The sequence below is a fragment of the Pecten maximus genome, chromosome 1, assembly GCF_902652985.1.
Source record: "Pecten maximus chromosome 1, xPecMax1.1, whole genome shotgun sequence".
In the NCBI taxonomy this organism is placed as follows: Eukaryota; Metazoa; Mollusca; class Bivalvia; order Pectinida; family Pectinidae; genus Pecten; species Pecten maximus.
Window position 1 is genome coordinate 3,646,748 of NC_047015.1, and position 24,632 is coordinate 3,671,379.

At 38.2% G+C, this 24,632-nt stretch overlaps 1 protein-coding gene across 1 annotated transcript in view; it reads right to left on the reverse strand.

Annotated features, from left to right (window-relative positions):
- Positions 1 to 14,407, reverse strand: part of LOC117322630 (gelsolin-like protein 1) — a 55,845-nt gene extending 41,438 nt beyond the window's left edge. Inside the window, exons 1-4 of the mRNA XM_033877572.1 lie at positions 14,151 to 14,407; positions 1,734 to 1,808; positions 1,034 to 1,105; positions 689 to 766 (exon numbers count right to left, since the gene is read on the reverse strand). Coding sequence (XP_033733463.1) covers positions 689 to 766; positions 1,034 to 1,105; positions 1,734 to 1,808; positions 14,151 to 14,225 — 300 coding nt within the window. The 5' untranslated portion in view covers positions 14,226 to 14,407. The remainder of the gene's footprint in view (positions 1 to 688; positions 767 to 1,033; positions 1,106 to 1,733; positions 1,809 to 14,150) is intronic.
- Positions 14,408 to 24,632: the final 10,225 nt, after the last annotated feature.

Sequence of the window (24,632 nt, forward strand, 5' to 3'; positions counted from 1 at the left end):
TATGCTAGTCAATTAGTAATGTATGCTAGTCAATAAGTAATGTATGCTAGTCAATAAGTAATGTATGCTAGTCAATAAGTAATGTATGCTAGTCAATAAGTAATGTATGCTAGTCAATAAGTAATGTATGCTAGTCAATAAGTAATGTATGCTAGTCAATAAGTAATGTATACTAGTCAATAAGTAATGTATACTAGTCAATAAGTAATGTATGCTAGTCAATAAGTAATGTATGCTAGTCAATTAGTAATGTATGCTAGTCAATAAGTAATGTATACTAGTCAATAAGTAATGTATGCTAGTCAATAAGTTATGTATGCTAGTCAATAAGTAATATATGCTACCCAATAAGTAATGTAAGCTAGTCAATAAGTAATGTATGCTAGTCAATTAGTAATGTATGCTAGTCAATTAGTAATGTATGCTAGTCAATTAGTAATGTATGCTAGTCAATTAGTAATGTATGCTAGTCAATTAGTAATGTATGCTAGTCAATTAGTAATGTATGCTAGTCAATTAGTAATGTATGCTAGTCAATTAGTAATGCATGCTAGTCAATTAGTAATGTATGCTATCCAATATGTATTGTATGTTAATCAATTAGTATTGTATGTTAATCAATAAGTATGCCTACATCAGTGATTTATGATTATATAAATGAGTTTCATCCTATTTTGATGGTACCCACCTCTCGGTGCTGTACAGGTGCTCCCCCAAGGTAGTCATCCAGCTCCACCGTCTTATAGGCGGCCACACCCTGCTCATCCTAAAACGTACATATAAACAAAATGGCGTCCGCGGATTACTGTTGTAGTTTTGGTGTTACATCTATTCCGGAAATTGCTCAATATTGATTTACTAATTTAACTGTGTTTAGCTTTACCAAATGTTATGAATCTTGTCCTGTGACGTAGTGTAATACAATACCAATCGTACAATAGCGCACCGCAAACCTCTGGTTCTGTACACTGATTATACAAACTGTGTTAACAATCATACCGTAACACTTACCACTAAATAATGAAATACTCACCTGTGATGTTTCTGTCCCCAACCAGAAGTGAACATCCCATTCCAGTTTATCAGATTTAGCGTTCTTATTCGTCTGAGAAAATGTCAAATAAAAGAGGCTTCAACCGAATGTTCACATAAAGAGAAAAAACAATTGAACAATTTCTTAGTGTAGCATTATATTTGTTTTGCTAGTTAGAACAAACATAATAACATCTCTTATATAACAGTTTTTATCAAAATCTAGAGGTAGACGTCATACTATGACTTGAATATGCTACATCTTAAATTATTCTTATGAATATACAGTTTAAAGTTTGACATTCACAAACAAAATAGTAATAGTGATAGTAAAACGATAATCTTGGGAGCGAAGAATGGTACTTTCTAGAAATGGAAAATATTGAACAGGGGAATTGAATTGTCAAGTTACCCATTTTATGGTAATCTGTCCCATATTGGTTACGTTGCAAGAATACTTCGAAATGGGCGACAGATGAAAAAGAATCTACATTGTCATAGAATTTAATTTTTGATTGTCGTATTCAATAGTTACATATCAACAATCAACCAGAAACAGAAGGTCACTCCCTCCTTTTCGTTAACAGTGCGCTTGTTAAATTGTAACATACAGGAGGTGTAGCTAGCAAAGACCAATGGTATATTAATCGTTTCCATATTTTCCTGTCCTAACAACGATATCATGCAACAAATGTTAATACCTTGAGAAGTATATATGAATCGCCGCAGTAGAACTCCCCATGTGTGGCTTTCTCCCGTGGTACTACCTTTAGTTTCTGTAGACAGAAGGAGAAAAGCTGTATGGCGGATGTGACTTTTCTGTATGTAAGTGACACACTTTTATTCCCAATACACTGTTCTTAGGCCACACTTTAGTTTAGAAGACTATGGGAGTTTCCTTGAGGTCAGGCAATACACAAAAATTTAGTTTAATTGAATATGAGAGTTTCCTTGTGGTCAGGCCAGACACACAGATTTAGTATAAATGACTATGACAGTTTCTTGAGGTCAGGCTATACACAGATTTAGTATAAATGACTATGACAGTTCCTTGAGGTCAGGCTATAAACAGATTTAGTTTAAATGACTATGAGAGTTCCTTAAGGTCATGTTATACACAAATTTAGTTTAAATGACTATGATAGTTCCTTGAGGTCAAGCTATACACAGATTTAGTTTAAATGACTATGATAGTTCCTCGAGGTCAGGTTATAATCAAATTTAGTTTAAATGACTATGAGAGTTTCCTTGTGGTCAGACTATACACACTGTTTAGTGTAAATGACTATGATGATTCCTTGAGGTCATGCTATACACACTGATTTAGTTTCACGAACTTTCAGGTTTGTATCTCTACGTCCACAATCCAAAGCAATCAGATGATGACGTGAACACGAAATAACTGCAGACAGCCTATGAATAAAATAGAAGGAATTTGAGACCAGGTGTTCCAGAACAATAACCGCCTTATGTTTAATCACCGACACCAGGCATATATCAAGCAACATATGACTTCATACCTCACAAGAAAATAGTCACTATGTATCTTGTTAAAAATAAGTGCTGACCATGAAGTTTCCTCTTAGTGTTTAACCTGCATGTTTCGAAACCTTTTTATGGAAGTGTTTTTTGTAAGCAGTCGACATCTACACAGTACTTTTGATCCTCGTCTTTAAACACTATTACAATTCCTGTTTGCAAAACGAATATGGCATTCCTGATTACCAAGGTAATCCTGCCTACAAAATGTCCGGAGAGCCAATTGCGAGAAAAAAATGCATTTTCATTCTAATTTTTTAAGATGTGGCAAAGGTATAGGATATTAAAATAATTTTTATACATAAGGAGTTATCAATACCTAAGGAATTCAAGTAATTATCATGTGTATTCTACTTTCTCCGAGAAATGCTCATCCCCTCATGTGATATGGAACGTTTAACTACTTACGCTGCCTCAATAAAACATGCTTTATTTTTATTTTGTTTTAAACGTATCAATTAAGTTGATCCTTTCCACTGTATTGACTTAACCTTTATGACTTATTTATGATCTCCCCTTTCCAACAGCATTTGTTACCACATATCACTACACACACACACACACACACCATTTCATGGTTACGCAATCATCATTGGTTATGAAAAAGGTTATGGTTGACTATGGTAGCAACTGATATATTACCCACACAAATCTTCTTACTATATATGTACATTTATATAGTAATATTGCTCTTTAAATGGTCATTTCTAGATCAGCGTTCGCTAATAATGTATTTGCGAATATGTTCAAACAAATAATTCGGCGAAATAAAGTATCCCCATTTGTAGTAAGTTTTTTTTTATCCAAACTACTATTATTACCATAGTCGTGTACTTTAAACTGTTTACTCAAGAAGTGGAGTTAATGTGGTTTTTATTTCATTAATCTAGAACATCCGCTCCTAAAAACGTTTCTTCTATCAAAATGGTTTTATTTATAGATTATCACACTGTTTTTTCAGTGGTTGTCGTGAGAATAATTTTCACATCGTGGGCTCGTGGATGAGATCGAGGGGCCACAGGATCTCATCCACGAGCGAGCGATAAGAAAATTGTTCGAACTACAACCACTGAAACAAATGGTGTGATTGTTATTTGATCATCTATTAGTACTCATCATTTATCTTTATAAACGCATATCAAATTTGAATTGTAAACATTGTCGACTTACACAAGTTTCAACAGCAACGAAGCACATGTTGATGTATCTACATTCTTTCAATATCAAGGCTACATTCCAATGTCGGCGGAGTAATATTTAGTGTTCAATGAATTTAATTAAACAAAACAAACAGAATAAGCTTAATGCCAATCTAAATATGCATATTTATGACTGAAATTATATTTTTGTTTCCAAATGATACACTTTGAAATATTTAAGAAATCTAAACAGACTATTTTTTGGGCGCAGTACTACAACTCGGCGTATGTATTACGACTCACTACATATAAGATAGACATGATGCCGATCAACAAACCCGAGTCAGCTAGTAATTTACAAAAAGAAAATGGCATATTCACACTACAGTTTTATATATATATATACGTCTGATAATTTTTTCAAACTCTAATCTAGTCACTGTCAGTGTCAATCACACAAATTTGTCTTTTCTTCGGCAGAAACGACCCACCAAGTGCAGTTTCCCAACTGATTGTTTTGTCTAGTTGTTCTCATGTTGTTCTCATGTTGTTCTCAAGTTGTTCTCAAGTTCTTCTCTTTTAAACAGAAGAAGTAATTTATTTCTCATGTATTCAGTAGCTGGTATATTGTAGTATACATATTATAATATATTTCACGCTACCATTCCCCATTTCAAACTTTAGGAACACATTCATTCTCTGGTAATTAGGGCTTTTTTTTCTTTCTTTTTTCTAAGAAATGGGAACAACGCTATGAGAACATTGTTGGAAACACATTTCCTGAAATTACAAAACCTAAGGCCCATAGAAAATACATAAGAGATAAAATCTCGAGAATGGTTGACAACATTCTCTCACAATTATTAGACACTATTTGACTTTTGCCTAAGGAAGGTTACAGTGCCATTAAAACGTCACGAATAATATACAATGTGGGTTGTGATGTACGACAGTTTCCCCCCTATGACCGATGAAGTCTGCATCCTTGTCATTAAAAGACAAACTGAAAGATTGCAATTATGGAACGTAAACTTTTTTTTATTACATAATTAAGCTAATAAGATAATTTGCTTTTCACAACGATTCCATACTAGTACAATGTAATATAACTTTTTATCTACATGTAGAGCTACGTACTGTAGCTCATTAGTATGATAGTGACAATATCTGCTTAATCGTTGGTTACGATTACTACAAGGGATCTCCTAACTCGGGAGACAGGTGTTGGTAGCCAGGACAATCTATATCTTAATCGTTGGTTACGATTACTACATGTACAAGGGATCTCCTAACTCGGGAGACAGGTGTTGGTAGCCAGGCCAATCTATAGCCTTGTTTGTTCTCGTTTTATCGATTTTGAGGTAGAATTATGGTTTCGCTATCATATCGTCGTTCTCTATAGATTTTTGAGTTGCTGAGTTCCGCCTTAATGTAATGTTAAAGTTTGAAGGATTGTCCTGGCAGGCTTCCTTACATTCATTATACGTCTAATGTTATGGTTTTAGGGATTGTCCAGGCAGGCTTCCTTACATTCATTATACGTGTAATGTTATTGTTTGGAGAATTGTCGGGGCAGTCTTCCTTACATTCATTATACGTGTAATGTTATTGTTTTAAGGATTGTCGGGGCAGTCTTCCTTACATTCATTATACGTGTAATGTTATGGTTTGAAGGATTGTCCAGGCAGGCTTCCTTACATTCATTATGTGTTTGATGTTATGGTTTGGAGGATTGTCCGGGCAGGCTTCCTTACATTCATTATACGTGTAATGTTATGGTTTGGAGGATTGTAGGGGCAGGCTTCCTTACATTCATTATACGTGTAATGTTATGGTTTGGAGGATTGTAGGGGCTGGCTTCCTTACATTCATTATGCGTGTAATGTTATGGTTTGGAGGATTGTCCGGGCAGGCTTCCTTACATTCAATGGTTTGGAGAATTGTCGGGGCAGTCTTCCTTACATTCATTATGCATGTAATGTTATGGTTTGACGGATTTTCCAGGCAGGCATCCTTACATTCATTATACGTGTAATGTTATGGTTTGAAGGATTGTCCAGGCAGGCTTCCTTACATTCATTATACGTGTAATGTTATGGTTTGGAGGATTGTCGGGGCAAGCTTCCTTACATTCAATGGTTTGGAGAATTGTCCTGGCAGGCTTCCTTACATTCATTATACGTGTAATGTTATGGTTTGGAGGATTGTCCGGGCTGGCTTCCTTACATTCATTATACGTGTAATGTTATGGTTTGGAGGATTGTCGGGGCAGGCTTCCTTACATTCATTATGCGTGTAATGTTATGGTTTGGAGGATTGTTCGGGAAGGCTTCCTTACATTCATTATACGTGTAATGTTATGGTTTGAAGGAGTGTCCTGGTAGGCTTCCTTACATTCATTATACGTCTAATGTTATGGTTTGAAGGATTGTCCAGGCTGGCTTCCTTACATTCATTATACGTGTAATGTTATGGTTTGAAGGACTGTCCTGGCAGGCTTCCTTACATTCATTTTGCGTGTAATGTTATGGTTTGGAGGATTGTTCAGGAAGGCTTCCTTACATTCATTATGCGTGTAATGTTATGGTTTGAAGGACTGTCCTGGCAGTCTTCCTTACATTCATTATACGTGTAATGTTATGGTTTGGAGGATTGTCCGGGCTGGCTTCCTTACATTCATTATACGTGTAATGTTATGGTTTGGAGGATTGTCGGGGCAGTCTTCCTTACATTCATTATACGTGTAATGTTATGGTTTGGAGGATTGTCCGGGCTGGCTTCCTTACATTCATTATACGTGTAATGTTATGGTTTGGAGGATTGTCGGGGCAGTCTTCCTTACATTCATTATACGTGTAATGTTATGGTTTGGAGGATTGTCGGGGGCAGTCTTCCTTACATTCATTATACGTGTAATGTTATGGTTTGGAGGATTGTCCGGGCTGGCTTCCTTACATTCATTATGCGTGTAATGTTATGGTATGAAGGATTGTCCGGGCTGGCTTCCTTACATTCATTATGCGTGTAATGTTATGGTATGAAGGATTGTCCTGGCAGGCTTCCTTACATTCATTTTGTGTGTAATGTTATGGTTTGGAGGATTGTCCAGGAAGGCTTCCTTACATTCATTATACGTGTAATGTTATGGTTTGAAGGATTGTAGGGGCAGGCTTCCTTACATTCATTATACGTGTAATGTTATGGTTTGAAGGATTGTCGGGGCAGTCTTCCTTACATTCATTTTGCGTGTAATGTTATGGTTTGGAGGATTGTCCTGGCAGGCTTCCTTACATTCATTATACGTGTAATGTTATGGTTTGAAGGATTGTAGGGGCAGGCTTTCTTACATTCATTATACGTGTAATGTTATGGTTTGAAGGATTGTCGGGGCAGGCTTCCTTACATTCATTATACGTGTAATGTTATGGTTTGGAAGATTGTCCGGGCTGGCTTCCTTACATTCATTATACGTGTAATGTTATGGTTTGGAGGATTGTCCTGGCAGGCTTCCTTACATTCATTATGCGTGTAATGTTATGGTTTGAAGGATTGTCAGGATTGTCGGGGCAGTCTTCCTTACATTCATTTTGCGTGTAATGTTATGGTTTGGAGGATTGTAGGGGCAGGCTTCCTAACATTCATTATACGTGTAATGTTATGGTTTGGAGGATTGTCGGGGCTGGCTTCCTTACATTCATTATGTATTTGATGTTATGGTTTGGAGGATTGTCCGGGCAGGCTTCCTTACATTCATTATACGTGTAATGTTATGGTTTGAAGGATTGTCGCGGCTGGCTTCCTTACATTCATTATGCGTGTAATGTTATGGTTTGGAGGATTGTCGGGGAAGGCTTCCTTACATTCATTATGCGTGTAATGTTATGGTTTGGAGGATTGTCGGGGCAGTCTTCCTTACATTCATTATACGTGTAATGTTATGGTTTGAAGGATTGTCCAGGCAGGCTTCCTTACATTCATTATACGTGTAATGTTATGGTTTGGAGGATTGTCCAGGCAGGCTTCCTTACATTCATTATACGTGTAATGTTATGGTTTGGAGGATTGTCGGGGCAGGCTTCCTTACATTCATTATACGTGTAATGTTATGGTTTGAAGGATTGTCGGGGCAAGCTTCCTTACATTCATTATGCGTGTAATGTTATGGTTTGAAGGATTGTCCACGCAGGCTTCCTTACATTCATTATACGTGTAATGTTATGGTTTGAAGGATTGTCGGGGCTGGCTTCCTTACGTTCATTATACGTGTAATGTTATGGTTTGGAGGATTGTCCAGGGCAAGGCTTCCTTACATTCATTATACGTGTAATGTTATGGTTTGGAGGATTGTCGGGGCAGGCTTCCTTACATTCATTATACGTGTAATGTTATGGTTTGGAGGATTGTCCAGGCAGGCTTCCTTACATTCATTATACGTGTAATGTTATGGTTTGAAGGATTGTCGGGGCTGGCTTCCTTACATTCATTATACGTGTAATGTGTCGGATTGAAGGACTGTCAGATTTACTTCCGTACCTGGAATTCGTTATAAAATATCTTGGTTCGAATTAATAAAAGTATGAGTCGTTATTTCATCTCTATATGTTGTCTTTATTTGAAGAACAGTTACGTTTGGGCTGTTTGGTTGTCTCTGTAATCATTTGGTTTGACGGACTGTCAGCTTTGTGATAGTAGGTCCGCTCTCTGTACAATATCTTGGTTTGAAAGACGGTCAGGTTGGGGACATTCGTCCGCTCTCTGTGCAATATTTATGTTTAAAGGACTATCGATTTAATGACATTGGGTTCCTTCCGTGTAAAATATTTTGAATTGAAGGACTGTCAGGATGGTGAAACTGGGTCCGTTCTCTGTACAATATTTTGTTTTGAAGGACTGTTAGCTGAGTGATCCTGACTCCGGTCCGTGTACAATATTTTGTTTTGAAGGACTGTTAGCTGAGTGATCCTGACTCCGGTCCGTGTACAATATTTTGTTTGGAAGAACTGTTAGGTGAGTGATCCTGACTCCGGTCCGTGTACAATAGTTTGTTTTGAAGGACTGTCAGGTTGGAGACACTGGGTCCGTTCTCTGTATACTATCTTGGCTTGAAGAACTGTCGAGTTGGTGATATTAGGTTCGTTCCGTGTACAATATTATGGTTTGAAGGATTGTCTGGTTGGAGAATCTAGGCCCGTTCTTTGTGCAATAATTTCGTTTAATGGACTGTCAGGTTTTTGACACTGGATCCGTTCTCTCTATAACATTTAAAAATGAAGGTCTGCCCTTTTTTTTTTGTTTTTTTTTGTTTTTTTTCGTTTTTTGTTTTTTTTTTGTTTGAAGGTCTGTCTGGGTTGTGACACTAAGTCTGCTCTTTGTATATTTTGGTTTGATGGACTGTCATGTGACAAAGGGCCGTTCTTTGTACAATGTTTCGGTATGAAGGCTGTCAGATTTGTGACATTCGTAATGTGTACAATATTTTTGTTTAAAAAATATCAAGTTGGGGACTCTGAGACCGTTCTTTGTATAATATTTTGGTTTGAAGGGTTGTCAGGTTTGTGACTCTTTTGGTATTTTGGTTTGAAGAAACTTTCAGGTTGGAGACACTGGGTCCGTGCTATTTATACTATTTTGGTTTGAAGGACTGTCAAATTGATGACACAGGATCCGTTCTCTGTATACAATTTTGGTTTGAAGGACTGGGAGGTTTGCGATTCTGGGTCCGTTCTCTGTGCAATGTTTCAGTATGAAGGACTGTCAGATTTGTGACATTCGTTATGTGTACAATATATTTGTTTAAAGAATTATCAAGTAGGGGACTCTGGGATCGTTCTCTGTATAATATTTTGGTTTGAAGGATTGTCCATTTGTGACTCTGGGTTCGTTCCAAGTACACTATTTTGGTTTGAAGAAACTTTCAGGTTGGAGACACTGGGTCCGTGCTATATATATTATTTTTAGTTTGAAGGACTGTCAAATTGATGACACATGATTCGTTCTCTGTATACAATGTTGGATTGAAGGATTGTCAGGTTGGTGACCATTGGTTAATTTTCGGTGTAATACATGTACTTAATTATAATGGACAAAGCATGTCTTCTGGCCGTCGTTTCGTCCTCCGTTCTTTATTGCGAAAGCCTATGATAGAGGAAGATCAACAAAAAATATTGAGTATATGGTCCCATCCTAGGGTCCCGATCATTTTGGGAAAATGGCGAAATCGAAATCTCAAATATATTCAAGTCCTTAAGACCAAGACATGGTAGAATCGAATACTCATAGACGAAAGGATCCTCGGATTTCCCACTGGAAAGGGAGTTAGCTTCACTGTATTTTATATCTATGATTCTCACTTTTGACCATCAATTAAAAAAAACAGTATTTGCTCGCAGTTCGATTATATGCAAACATTGGTCCTGACCGACTCCAAGGGTAATCGTGGGCGGGGTCAAGATAGGTAAAAATTACTTATTCTCAAGATACTCAGATATAGATGAAATATGTTTCATTGATCGAAGGGTCTAAAAGTGTTCTATCAATATTGTGGCTTCGCGTTCGCCTAAGGGGAAGTGTGAAATTTACGTTAGTTTGTATCGGAAAATTATTTTTTTGTACAGTTTGTTTATTTTCAATTAGAATTAATTCTAAATTGACAATTTTACACTTTTTTAGTTTGAGTTTGAGACGGCCCTTTTCAGTGCTTATACGTGACACTTCGATGACTAGTACGGTATGTACACTGTCACCTTCATCAGACCAATGACAAGTACAGTATGTACACTGTCATCTTCATCAGACTAATGACTAGTACGGTATGTACACTGTCACCTTCATCAGACCAATGACCAGTACGGTATGTACACTGTCACCTTCATCAGACCAATGACTAGTACGGTATGTACACTGTCACCTTCATCAGACCAATGACTAGTACGGTATGCACACTGTCACCTTCATCAGACTAATGACTAGTACGGTATGAACACCGTCACCTTCTTCAGACAAATGACTAGTACGGTATGTACACTGTCACCTTCTTCAGACAAATGACTAGTACGGTATGTACCCTGTCACCTTCATCAGACCAATTACTAGTACGGTATGTACACTGTCACCTTCATCAGACCAATGACTAGTACGGTATGTACACTGTCACCTTCATCAGACCAATGACTAGTACGGTATGTACACTGTCACCTTCATCAGACCAATGACTAGTACGGTATGTACACTGTCACCTTCATCAGACCAATGACCAGTACGGTATGTACACTGTCACCTTCATCAGACCAATGACTAGTACGGTATGTACATTGTCACCTTCATCAGACCAATGACTAGTACGGTATGTACACTGTCACCTTCATCAGACCAATGACTAGTACGGTATGTACACTGTCACCTTCATCAGACCAATGACTAGTACGGTATGTACACTGTCACCTTCATCAGACCAATGACTAGTACGGTATGTACACTGTCACCTTCATCAGACCAATGACTAGTACGGTATGTACACTGTCACCTTCATCAGACCAATGACTAGTACGGTATGTACACTGTCACCTTCATCAGACAAATGACTAGTACGGTATGTACACTGTCACCTTCATCAGACCAATTACTAGTACGGTATGTACACTGTCACCTTCATCAGACCAATGACTAGTACGGTATGTACACTGTCACCTTCATCAGACCAATGACTAGTACGGTATGTACACTGTCACCTTCATCAGACCAATGACTAGTACGGTATGTACACTGTCACCTTCATCAGACAAATGACTAGTACGGTATGTACACTGTCACCTTCATCAGACCAATGACTAGTACGGTATGTACACTTGTCACCTTCATCAGACCAATGACTAGTACGGTATGTACACTGTCACCTTCATCAGACCAATGACTAGTACGGTATGTACACTGTCACCTTCATCAGACCAATGACTAGTACGGTATGTACACTGTCACCTTCATCAGACCAATGACTAGTACGGTATGTACACTGTCACCTTCATCAGACCAATGACTAGTACGGTATGTACACTGTCACCTTCATCAGACCAATGACTAGTACGGTATGTACACTGTCACCTTCATCAGACCAATGACTAGTACGGTATGTACACTGTCACCTTCATCAGACCAATGACTAGTACGGTATGTACACTGTCACCTTCATCAGACCAATGACTAGTACGGTATGTACACTGTCACCTTCATCAGACCAATGACTAGTACGGTATGTACACTGTCACCTTCATCAGACCAATGACTAGTACGGTATGTACACTGTCACCTTCATCAGACCAATGACTAGTACGGTATGTACACTGTCACCTTCATCAGACCAATGACTAGTACGGTATGTACACTGTCACCTTCATCAGACCAATGACTAGTACGGTATGTACACTGTCACCTTCATCAGACCAATGACTAGTACGGTATGTACACTGTCACCTTCATCAGACCAATGACTAGTACGGTATGTACACTGTCACCTTCATCAGACCAATGACTAGTACGGTATGTACACTGTCACCTTCATCAGACCAATGACTAGTACGGTATGTACACTGTCACCTTCATCAGACCAATGACAAATACGGTATGTACACTTTCACCTTCATCAGACCAATGACAAGTACGGTATGTACACTGTCACCTTCATCAGACAAATGACTAGTACTTCAATCCATTTAGTTTTATTATCTTTGCCTTCAGTACCTTTTGTTTTCCTAGCTTTGCCTTCAATACCATTTGTTCAATTATATTTTGTCTAGATATTTTCACCTCAATACCTTTTATTTTATTAGCTTTGCCTTCGATATCTTTTGCGTTATTATGTTAGCCTTCAATCCCGTTTTTTATTAGCTCACCTGGACCGAAGGTTCGGTGAGCTTATGTCATGGTGTGGCGTCCGTCGTCCGTCCGTCTGTCGTCCGTCGTCCGTCAACATTTGCTTAAAATCGCTACTAGTCAAAAAGTTCTTATTGGATTTTGACCAAATTTGGTCAGAAACATCCTTGTCGGAAGGGGATCAGATTTTGCATAAATGGTGACTCTGACACCCAAGGGGCCTGAGGGGCGGGGTCCAATAGGGGAAATTCAGGCAATTCCTTTAAATCGCTACTAGTCATAAAGTTATCAATGGATTTGAACCCAATTTAGTCAGAAACATCCTTTCGGAAAGGGTAACAGATTTTGCATAAATGGTGACTCTGACCCCCAAGGGGCCAAAGGGGCGGGGCCTAATGGGGAAATAGAGGTAATTCCTTCAAATCGCTACTAGTCATAAAGTTATCAATGGATTTGAACCCAATTTGGTGAGAAACATTCTTGTGGGAAGGGGAACAGGTTTTGCATAAATGGTGACTCTGACCCCTATGGGGCCAAATGGGCGGGGCCCAATAGGAGAAATAGAGGTAATTCCTTCAAATCGCTACTAGTCATAAAGTTATCAATGGATTTGAACCCAATTTGGTGAGAAACATTCTTGTGGGAAAGGGAACAGATTTTGCATAAATGGTGACTCTGACCCCTATAGGGCCAAATGGGCGGGGCCCAATAGGAGAAATAGAGGTAATTCCTTCAAATTACTACTAGTCATAAAGTTATGAATGGATTTGAACCCAATTTGGTCAGAAACATAATGGGGGAAGGGGAACAGATTTTGCATAAATGTTGACACTGACACGCGAGGGGCCAAAAGGACGGGGCCCCATAGGGGAAATAGAGGTAATTCCTTTAAATCGCTACTTGTCATAAAGTTATGAAAGGATTTGAACCCAATTTGGTCAGAAACATCATTGGGGGAAGAGGAACAGATTTTGCATAAATGGTGACTCTGACCTCCGAGGGGCCAAAGGGGCGGGGCCCCCTAGGGGAAATAGAGGTAATTCCTTCAAATTGCTACTAGTCATAAAGTTATGAATGGATTTGAACCAAATTTGGTCAGAAACATCATAGGGGGAAGAGGAACTGATTCAAATGCAGTCTTATTATCACCAAAATGATTCAAACTGATATAATTTTGTTATCCGTGCTGAAACTTAGCTTGTTTTACATTATAACCACCAGCATTAAAGCCATGCCGTTTATATTTTTAAAAGATATTTCTTGTTTTAGTTTAAAACATTGTTGTAGGTTCAAATGAGGTAATCGCAATTGATATCGACCAATCTGATTAACAGTAATCTGTTCATGGCTTGCGCTGCGTCTGACAACAAATGTACGAAGCCATACAGATATGACTTTAATCAGAATGGAATTCGACGGTCAGTTCATCACTTACCTGGCTTAGTATGATGGCATTAATTGTATTTTCCTAAATAGAGTATATCATTCTACCTTTAGGACCCACGTAATATATGTGTATATTCCTACAGTGTCTGATACCACTGTCGGGAACTTAATGACAGTGTTTGTTCCTACCTCTATCCTCCAGACATCCAGACCTGGTTTTTGTCCTGCGGACCTGAAGGCGTCATCTACCACCGTGTCCTCCATCACTTCCGTCCCTCCCTCCAATCGGCCACCGTGCAATGCTACACTGGTATCTACAAAGCGTTATAATGCGATCGATGTGGCCAGCTGTCACCACCAACGGATACGTTTCAGGTGACACAGTCCGATTCCTTGTAGCTATTTAGTATACAATATTCAGCTGTATCTGCAGTTCATGGCGAATCATTTTGCACAGTCTGTTGTTATTGTTGTTTCGGATTGTAAAAATCATGTTATGAATGGCTCCTTGACACTTCCGATTTACATTCATTAAGGAATCTATGAGATAACCGCCGTCATTAGATCAGAATATGTATCGCCGAACCTAAGAGTGAAGTTGACATGAGAACAGTTTTACGGCTAATTATTTGACATGGACCTCCTTTCAAACTGAGTCATATGACTCGCATTAGAATTGTTAACAAAAACGTAACTTGACGTGAAAATCGATGAAATATCGAGGAAGTTATGTGAACAAAGTGTAGTAGGTTTAAAATGATACTCATTTAATACAACGTCAAGGGTAATACATTTAATACAACGTCAAGGGTAATACATTTAATACAACGTCAGTTTATAATCAACGTCAAGGGTAATACATTTGATGCAACGTCAAGGGTAATACATTTAATACAACGTCAAGGGTAATACATTTAATACAACGTCAAGGGTAATACATTTAATACAACGTCAAGGGTAATACATTAAATACAACGTCAAGGGTAATACATTTGATATAATGTCAAGGGTAATACATTTAATACAATGTAAAATGGTTATACATTTGATATAATGTCATGGCTTATACATTTAATACAACGTCAAGGGTTATACATTTAATGTAATGTCAAGGGTAATACATTTAATACAACGTCAAGGGTTATACATTTAATACAACGTCAATGGTAATACATTTAATGTAATGTCAAGGGTAATACATTTAATACAATGTCAAAGGTAATAAACTTAATACATTGTCAAGGGTTATACATTTGATATATTGTGTCAAGGGTAATACATTTACTACAGTGTCAAGGGTAATATATATAATACAATGTCAAGAGTAATACATTTAATACATTGTAAAATGGTAATACATTTAATACATTGTCAAGGGTAACACATTTGATACAACATCAAGGGAAGATCTCGACGTTTTGAAAAATTATATAAGACCGTGATGTCAACAAATGAATATTGTGTCTATATCCTCCATCAACTTGCATATTTAAAACCCTTGCGTTTTCCTGTTAAGGAATGAATGTTGATTTGGTCAATTTCATAGCGTTACGAATTGGGTCGCTCTTGATGACATATATACACCGAACATCGCAATGATAGTGATTGTGCCATAATGACGTTTCTATCACAATAAATGAGTATATACATCTGTGGAATAGCATTAAGTTTATATCACATGTGAAATAAACTCTAAATGCGTTTTTGATTGGTTGAAACAGTGATATTTGAGCAAGGACTATTTTTGATCACGTGAAATGCGTTTTGATTTGCTAAAACTTGAAGGCCGCTTCACGGAATCCCGGAAATAATAACACACACAAAGTAGCTCGCAATCATTTAGGTTAATTTTTATATAGATTTCTATCAATTGATTGCTTGGTAAACAATACAACTTGCTAGTTATTTTATACGATTTGAAACATATTGTAATATTGTAGAGGAAATAGGCGTTAGGTATCACCAGCCTTCTCTAGAAGACTGATGAATGCTCCCGTATCCGAAAACCAAACAGTGTAGTGATAATTACTCACGTTTGTTGGCTTCACGTTAACATTGCGGGGTTCAGGATCAAAGAGACCGGTCTCTGACACCTCGAGAGATTAAATACTAGCTCACGTGCGAATGAGTTCCAACCAAGGGAGATAACTCCCGATTTTCATTACATTATTTCCACACATTTCCGAAATAGTCAGTTTTGCATATCCATCAGCGGTATTTCATTTTCGGTCATATCCTTACACCTCAACTGATATTGTTTAAAGAACAAACGTTGACAAAAAATATGTTAATTTATCATCAGAATAGTTTTTTCTAGGAATCAGGTCACATAAATTCGTGGTTGTTATTTACTATAGGTTATGACGCGTTTAAATGTGCCGCTTACCATATCACTGACGTCATCAAGTTCAAATACCGGAACAGCTGAAATTTCCAGAATGCATAATATAGTCCCTCGTGTTGCTATTAATAGCAAACACATTAAAACAGTTTTTGCACAAATTTGACTTTATTTGATTTTATTTGATCTCAATTGCATAATTTCTGATCGTTTAAAATCAAAGCTGTTTTTTTACGCATTGATATACGGTTAACATTTAGAAGTGATGCGGCGTTGAACGGGTACTGCACAGGACAGACTCGATTCCTCGGAAACACTTATGTTTCTATTGACTGGATTTACGTTATTTTTAGAAGAATAATAGATCTTAAATTCTAAATGAAAGTCGTCTTGACAGAGGTCAATACGATTCCAAGGATATTTCGTTCGAAACAGAATCCAGTCTAACCGGTCACATCAGTGTCGCTAACTTAGCAGACGATGTTCAACTTCACAGGGGCTCAATTTTGAAAGGTAAGCCTATGCCATCAGTAAATAACCACAAAAATAAAATCCAGTTTACATACACAACCGGAAACCATGTTGATACTCCCAATTTTTTACAAGATTTTTTTTTTTTTTTTTTATAAATACTGGATTTTTTTTTATTGTTGTCGTGTCTTGCATTTCTGAAAACTCGGAAACGAGCCCCTATGAGTGTGACGACATTGACAATTTGATAATTTAGTATAGATCAAGAATGGCGCTTATAGTAATTTTGTGTTGACTACATTTTTTTAATAATAAAATATTACTGTCATAACTTGTGAAGTTGTTTTATTTTTGTGGTGGCTTATGTAAATAAATCCCAGCATTTGAAAGCTCTCTAGGCCGAAAGTAACTGACCATTGTTTTAACCGACAACACCTCGAGCTGTACGACGTTCTTTATAGAAAGTAGTAACAATGTACAGTTATTGCGTGGTTATGACATATATACGTATAGTGTCATAACGAGATTGTGACGATGTCGAAAGTGGCGTAAAACGCCGTCATGATGTCGTAGATTGACAGTGTCTCAATGACTTAGTGATATGTCCTAACCATGTAGAGCGGTAGTGTCTAATGACATACAGTGATATGTCCTAATCATGTAGAGCGGTAGTGTCTAATGACATACAGTGAAATGTCCTAATCATGTAGAGCGGTAGTGTCTAATGACATACAGTGGTATGTCTTAATCATGTAGAGCGGTAGTGTCTAATGACATACAGTGTCCTAATCAGGTAGAGCGGTAGTGTCTAATGACATACAGTGATATGTCCTAATCATGTAGAGCGGTAGTGTCTAATGACATACAGTGTCCTAACCATGTAGAGCGGTAGTGTCTAATGACATACAGTGATATGTCCTAATCATGTAGAGCGGTAGTGTCTAATGACATACAGTGATATGTCCTAACCATGTAGAGCGGTAGTGTCTAATGACATACAGTGTCCTAATCATGTAGAGCGGTAGTGTCTAATGACATACAGTGATATGCCCTAATCATGTAGAGCGGTAGTGTCTAATGACATACAGTGATATGTCCTAATCATTTAGAGCGGTAGTGTCTAATGACATACAGTGATATGTCCTAATCATGTAGAGCGGTAGTGTCCAATGACATACAGTGATATGTCCTAATCATGTAGAGCGGTAGTGTCTAATGACATACAGTGATATGTCCTAATCATGTAGAGCGGTAGTGTCTAATGACATACAGTGATATGTCCTAATCATGTAGAGCGGTAGTGTCTAATGACATACAGTGATATGTCCTAATCATGTAGAGCGGTAGTGTCTAATACATACAGTGATATGTCCTAATCCATGTAGAGCGGTAGTGTCTAATGACATACAGTGATATGTCCTAATCATGTAGAGCGGTAGTGTCTAATGACATACAGTGATATGTCCTAATCATGTAGAGCGGTAGTGTCTAATGACATACAGTGATATGTCCTAATCATGTAGAGCGGTAGTGTCTAATGACATACAGTGATATGTCCTAATCCTTTAGAGCGGTAGTGTCTAATGACATACAGTGATATGTCCTAATCATGTAGAGCGGTAGTGTCTAATGACATACAGTGATATGTCCTAATCATGTAGAGCGGTAGTGTCTAATGACATACAGTGATATGTCCTAATCATGTAGAGCGGTAGTGTCTAATGACATACAGTGATATGTCCTAACCATGTAGAGCGGTAGTGTCTAATGACATACAGTGATATGTCCTAATCATGTAGAGCGGTAGTGTCTAATGACATACAGTGATATGTCCTAATCATGTAGAGCGGTAGTGTCTAATGACATACAGTGATATGTCCTAATCATGTAGAGCGGTAGTGTCTAATGACATACAGTGATATGTCCTAATCATGTAGAGCGGTAGTGTCTAATGACATACAGTGATATGTCCTAATCATGTAGAGCGGTAGTGTCTAATGACATACAGTGATATGTCCTAATCATGTAGAGCGGTAGTGTCTAATGACATACAGTGATATGTCCTAATCATGTAGAGCGGTAGTGTCTAATGACATACAGTGATATGTCCTAATCATGTAGAGCGGTAGTGTCTAATGACATACAGTGATATGTCCTAATCATGTAGAGCGGTAGTGTCTAATGACATACAGTGATATGTCCTAATCATGTAGAGCGGTAGTGTCTAATGACATACAGTGATATGTCCTAATCATGTAGAGCGGTAGTGTCTAATGACATACAGTGATATGTCCTAATCATGTAGAGCGGTAGTGTCTAATGACATACAGTGATATGTCCTAATCATGTAGAGCGGTAGTGTCTAATGACATACAGTGATATGTCCTAATCATGTAGAGCGGTAGTGTCTAATGACATACAGTGATATGTCCTAATCATGTAGAGCGGTAGTGTCTAATGACATACAGTGATATGTCCTAATCATGTAGAGCGGTAGTGTCTAATGACATACAGTGATATGTCCTAATCATGTAGAGCGGTAGTGTCTAATGACATACAGTGATATGTCCTAATCATGTAGAGCGGTAGTGTCTAATGACATACAGTGATATGTCCTAACCATGTAGAGCGGTAGTGTCTAATGACATACAGTGATATGTCCTAATCATGTAGAGCGGTAGTGTCTAATGACATACAGTGATATGTCCTAATCATGTAGAGCGGTAGTGTCTAATGACATACAGTGATATGTCCTAATCATGTAGAGCGGTAGTGTCTAATGACATACAGTGATATGTCCTAATCATGTAGAGCGGTAGTGTCTAATGACATACAGTGATATGTCCTAATCATGTAGAGCGGTAGTGTCTAATGACATACAGTGATATGTCCTAATCATGTAGAGCGGTAGTGTCTAATGACATACAGTGATATGTCCTAATCATGTAGAGCGGTAGTGTCTAATGACATACAGTGATATGTCCTAATCATGTAGAGCGGTAGTGTCTAATGACATACAGTGATATGTCCTAATCATGTAGAGCGGTAGTGTCTAATGACATACAGTGATATGTCCTAATCATGTAGAGCGGTAGTGTCTAATGACATACAGTGATATGTCCTAATCATGTAGAGCGGTAGTGTCTAATGACATACAGTGATATGTCCTAATCATGTAGAGCGGTAGTGTCTAATGACATACAGTGATATGTCCTAATCATGTAGAGCGGTAGTGTCTAATGACATACAGTGATATGTCCTAATCATGTAGAGCGGTAGTGTCTAATGACATACAGTGATATGTCCTAACCATGTAGAGCGGTAGTGTCTAATGACATACAGTGATATGTCCTAATCATGTAGAGCGGTAGTGTCTAATGACATACAGTGATATGTCCTAACCATGTAGAGCGGTAGTGTCTAATGACATACAGTGATATGTCCTAATCATGTAGAGCGGTAGTGTCTAATGACATACAGTGATATGTCCTAATCATGTAGAGCGGTAGTGTCTAATGACATACAGTGATATGTCCTAATCATGTAGAGCGGTAGTGTCTAATGACATACAGTGATATGTCCTAATCATGTAGAGCGGTAGTGTCTAATGACATACAGTGATATGCCCTAACCATGTAGAGCGGTAGTGTCTAATGACATACAGTGATATGTCCTAATCATGTAGAGCGGTAGTGTCTAATGACATACAGTGATATGTCCTAATCATGTAGAGCGGTAGTGTCTAATGACATACAGTGATATGTCCTAATCATGTAGAGCGGTAGTGTCTAATGACATACAGTGATATGTCCTAATCATGTAGAGCGGTAGTGTCTAATGACATACAGTGATATGTCCTAATCATGTAGAGCGGTAGTGTCTAATGACATACAGTGATATGTCCTAATCATGTAGAGCGGTAGTGTCTAATGACATACAGTGATATGTCCTAATCATGTAGAGCGGTAGTGTCTAATGACATACAGTGATATGCCCTAATCATGTAGAGCGGTAGTGTCTAATGACATACAGTGATATGTCCTAATCATGTAGAGCGGTAGTGTCTAATGACATACAGTGATATGTCCTAATCATGTAGAGCGGTAGTGTCTAATGACATACAGTGATATGTCCTAATCATGTAGAGCGGTAGTGTCTAATGACATACAGTGATATGTCCTAATCATGTAGAGCGGTAGTGTCTAATGACATACAGTGATATGTCCTAATCATGTAGAGCGGTAGTGTCTAATGACATACAGTGATATGTCCTAATCATGTAGAGCGGTAGTGTCTAATGACATACAGTGATATGTCCTAATCATGTAGAGCGGTAGTGTCTAATGACATACAGTGATATGTCCTAATCATGTAGAGCGGTAGTGTCTAATGACATACAGTGATATGTCCTAATCATGTAGAGCGGTAGTGTCTAATGACATACAGTGATATGTCCTAACCATGTAGAGCGGTAGTGTCTAATGACATACAGTGATATGTCCTAATCATGTAGAGCGGTAGTGTCTAATGACATACAGTGATATGTCCTAATCATGTAGAGCGGTAGTGTCTAATGACATACAGTGATATGTCCTAATCATGTAGAGCGGTAGTGTCTAATGACATACAGTGATATGTCCTAATCATGTAGAGCGGTAGTGTCTAATGACATACAGTGATATGTCCTAATCATGTAGAGCGGTAGTGTCTAATGACATACAGTGATGTCCTAATCATGTAGAGCGGTAGTGTCTAATGACATACAGTGATATGTCCTAATCATGTAGAGCGGTAGTGTCTAATGACATACAGTGATATGTCCTAATCATGTAGAGCGGTAGTGTCTAATGACATACAGTGATATGTCCTAATCATGTAGAGCGGTAGTGTCTAATGACATACAGTGATATGTCCTAATCATGTAGAGCGGTAGTGTCTAATGACATACAGTGATATGTCCTAATCATGTAGAGCGGTAGTGTCTAATGACATACAGTGATATGTCCTAATCATGTAGAGCGGTAGTGTCTAATGACATACAGTGATATGTCCTAATCATGTAGAGCGGTAGTGTCTAATGACATACAGTGATATGTCCTAATCATGTAGAGCGGTAGTGTCTAATGACATACAGTGACATGTCCTAATCATGTAGAGCGGTAGTGTCTAATGACATACAGTGATATGTCCTAATCATGTAGAGCGGTAGTGTCTAATGACATACAGTGATATGTCCTAATCATGTAGAGCGGTAGTGTCTAATGACATACAGTGATATGTCCTAATCATGTAGAGCGGTAGTGTCTAATGACATACAGTGATATGTCCTAATCCTTTAGAGCGGTAGTGTCTAATGACATACAGTGATATGTCCTAATCATGTAGAGCGGTAGTGTCTAATGACATACAGTGATATGTCCTAATCATGTAGAGCGGTAGTGTCTAATGACATACAGTGATATGTCCTAATCATGTAGAGCGGTAGTGTCTAATGACATACAGTGATATGTCCTAATCATGTAGAGCGGTAGTGTCTAATGACATACAGTGATATGTCCTAATCATGTAGAGCGGTAGTGTCTAATGACATACAGTGATATGTCCTAATCATGTAGAGCGGTAGTGTCTAATGACATACAGTGATATGTCCTAATCATGTAGAGCGGTAGTGTCTAATGACATACAGTGATATGTCCTAATCATGTAGAGCGGTAGTGTCTAATGACATACAGTGATATGTCCTAATCATGTAGAGCGGTAGTGTCTAATGACATACAGTGATATGTCCTAATCATGTAGAGCGGTAGTGTCTAATGACATACAGTGATATGTCCTAATCCATGTAGAGCGGTAGTGTCTAATGACATACAGTGATATGTCCTAATCATGTAGAGCGGTAGTGTCTAATGACATACAGTGATATGTCCTAATCATGTAGAGCGGTAGTGTCTAATGACATACAGTGGATATGTCCTAATCATGTAGAGCGGTAGTGTCTAATGACATACAGTGATATGTCCTAATCATGTAGAGCGGTAGTGTCTAATGACATACAGTGTCCTAATCATGTAGAGCGGTAGTGTCTAATGACATACAGTGTCCTAATCATGTAGAGCGGTAGTGTCTAATGACATACAGTGTCCTAATCATGTAGAGCGGTAGTGTCTAATGACATACAGTGTCCTAATCATGTAGAGCGGTAGTGTCTAATGACATACAGTGATATGTCCTAATCATGTAGAGCGGTAGTGTCTAATGACATACAGTGATATGTCCTAATCATGTAGAGCGGTAGTGTCTAATGACATACAGTGATATGTCCTAATCATGTAGAGCGGTAGTGTCTAATGACATACAGTGATATGTCCTAATCATGTAGAGCGGTAGTGTCTAATGACATACAGTGATATGTCCTAATCATGTAGAGCGGTAGTGTCTAATGACATACAGTGTCCTAATCATGTAGAGCGGTAGTGTCTAATGACATACAGTGATATGTCCTAATCATGTAGAGCGGTAGTGTCTAATGACATACAGTGTCCTAATCATGTAGAGCGGTAGTGTCTAATGACATACAGTGATATGTCCTAATCATGTAGAGCGGTAGTGTCTAATGACATACAGTGATATGTCCTAATCATGTAGAGCGGTAGTGTCTAATGACATACAGTAATATGTCCTAATCATGTAGAGCGGTAGTGTCTAATGACATACAGTGATATGTCCTAATCATGTAGAGCGGTAGTGTCTAATGACATACAGTGATATGTCCTAATCATGTAGAGCGGTAGTGTCTAATGACATACAGTGATATGTCCTAATCATGTAGAGCGGTAGTGTCTAATGACATACAGTGACATGTCCTAACCATGTAGAGCGGTAGTGTCTAATGACATACAGTGATATGTCCTAATCATGTAGAGCGGTAGTGTCTAATGACATACAGTGATATGTCCTAATCATGTAGAGCGGTAGGTGTCTAATGACATACAGTGATATGTCCTAATCATGTAGAGCGGTAGTGTCTAATGACATACAGTGATATGTCCTAATCATGTAGAGCGGTAGTGTCTAATGACATACAGTGATATGTCCTAATCATGTAAGAGCGGTAGTGTCTAATGACATACAGTGATATGTCCTAATCATGTAGAGCGGTAGTGTCTAATGACATACAGTGATATGTCCTAATCATGTAGAGCGGTAGTGTCTAATGACATACAGTGATATGTCCTAATCCATGTAGAGCGGTAGTGTCTAATGACATACAGTGATATGTCCTAATCATGTAGAGCGGTAGTGTCTAATGACATACAGTGATATGTCCTAATCATGTAGAGCGGTAGTGTCTAATGACATACAGTGATATGTCCTAATCATGTAGAGCGGTAGTGTCTAATGACATACAGTGTCCTAATCATGTAGAGCGGTAGTGTCTAATGACATACAGTGATATGTCAATCATGTAGAGCGGTAGTGTCTAATGACATACAGTGTCCTAATCATGTAGAGCGGTAGTGTCTAATGACATACAGTGATATGTCCTAATCATGTAGAGCGGTAGTGTCTAATGACATACAGTTATATGTCCTAATCATGTAGAGCGGTAGTGTCTAATGACATACAGTGATATGTCCTAATCCTTTAGAGTGGTAGTGTCTAATGACATACAGTGATATGTCCTAATCATGTAGAGCGGTAGTGTCTAATGACATACAGTGATATGTCCTAATCCTTTAGAGCGGTAGTGTCTAATGACATACAGTGATATGTCCTAACCATGTAGAGCGGTAGTGTCTAATGACATACAGTGATATGTCCTAATCATGTAGAGCGGTAGTGTCTAATGACATACAGTG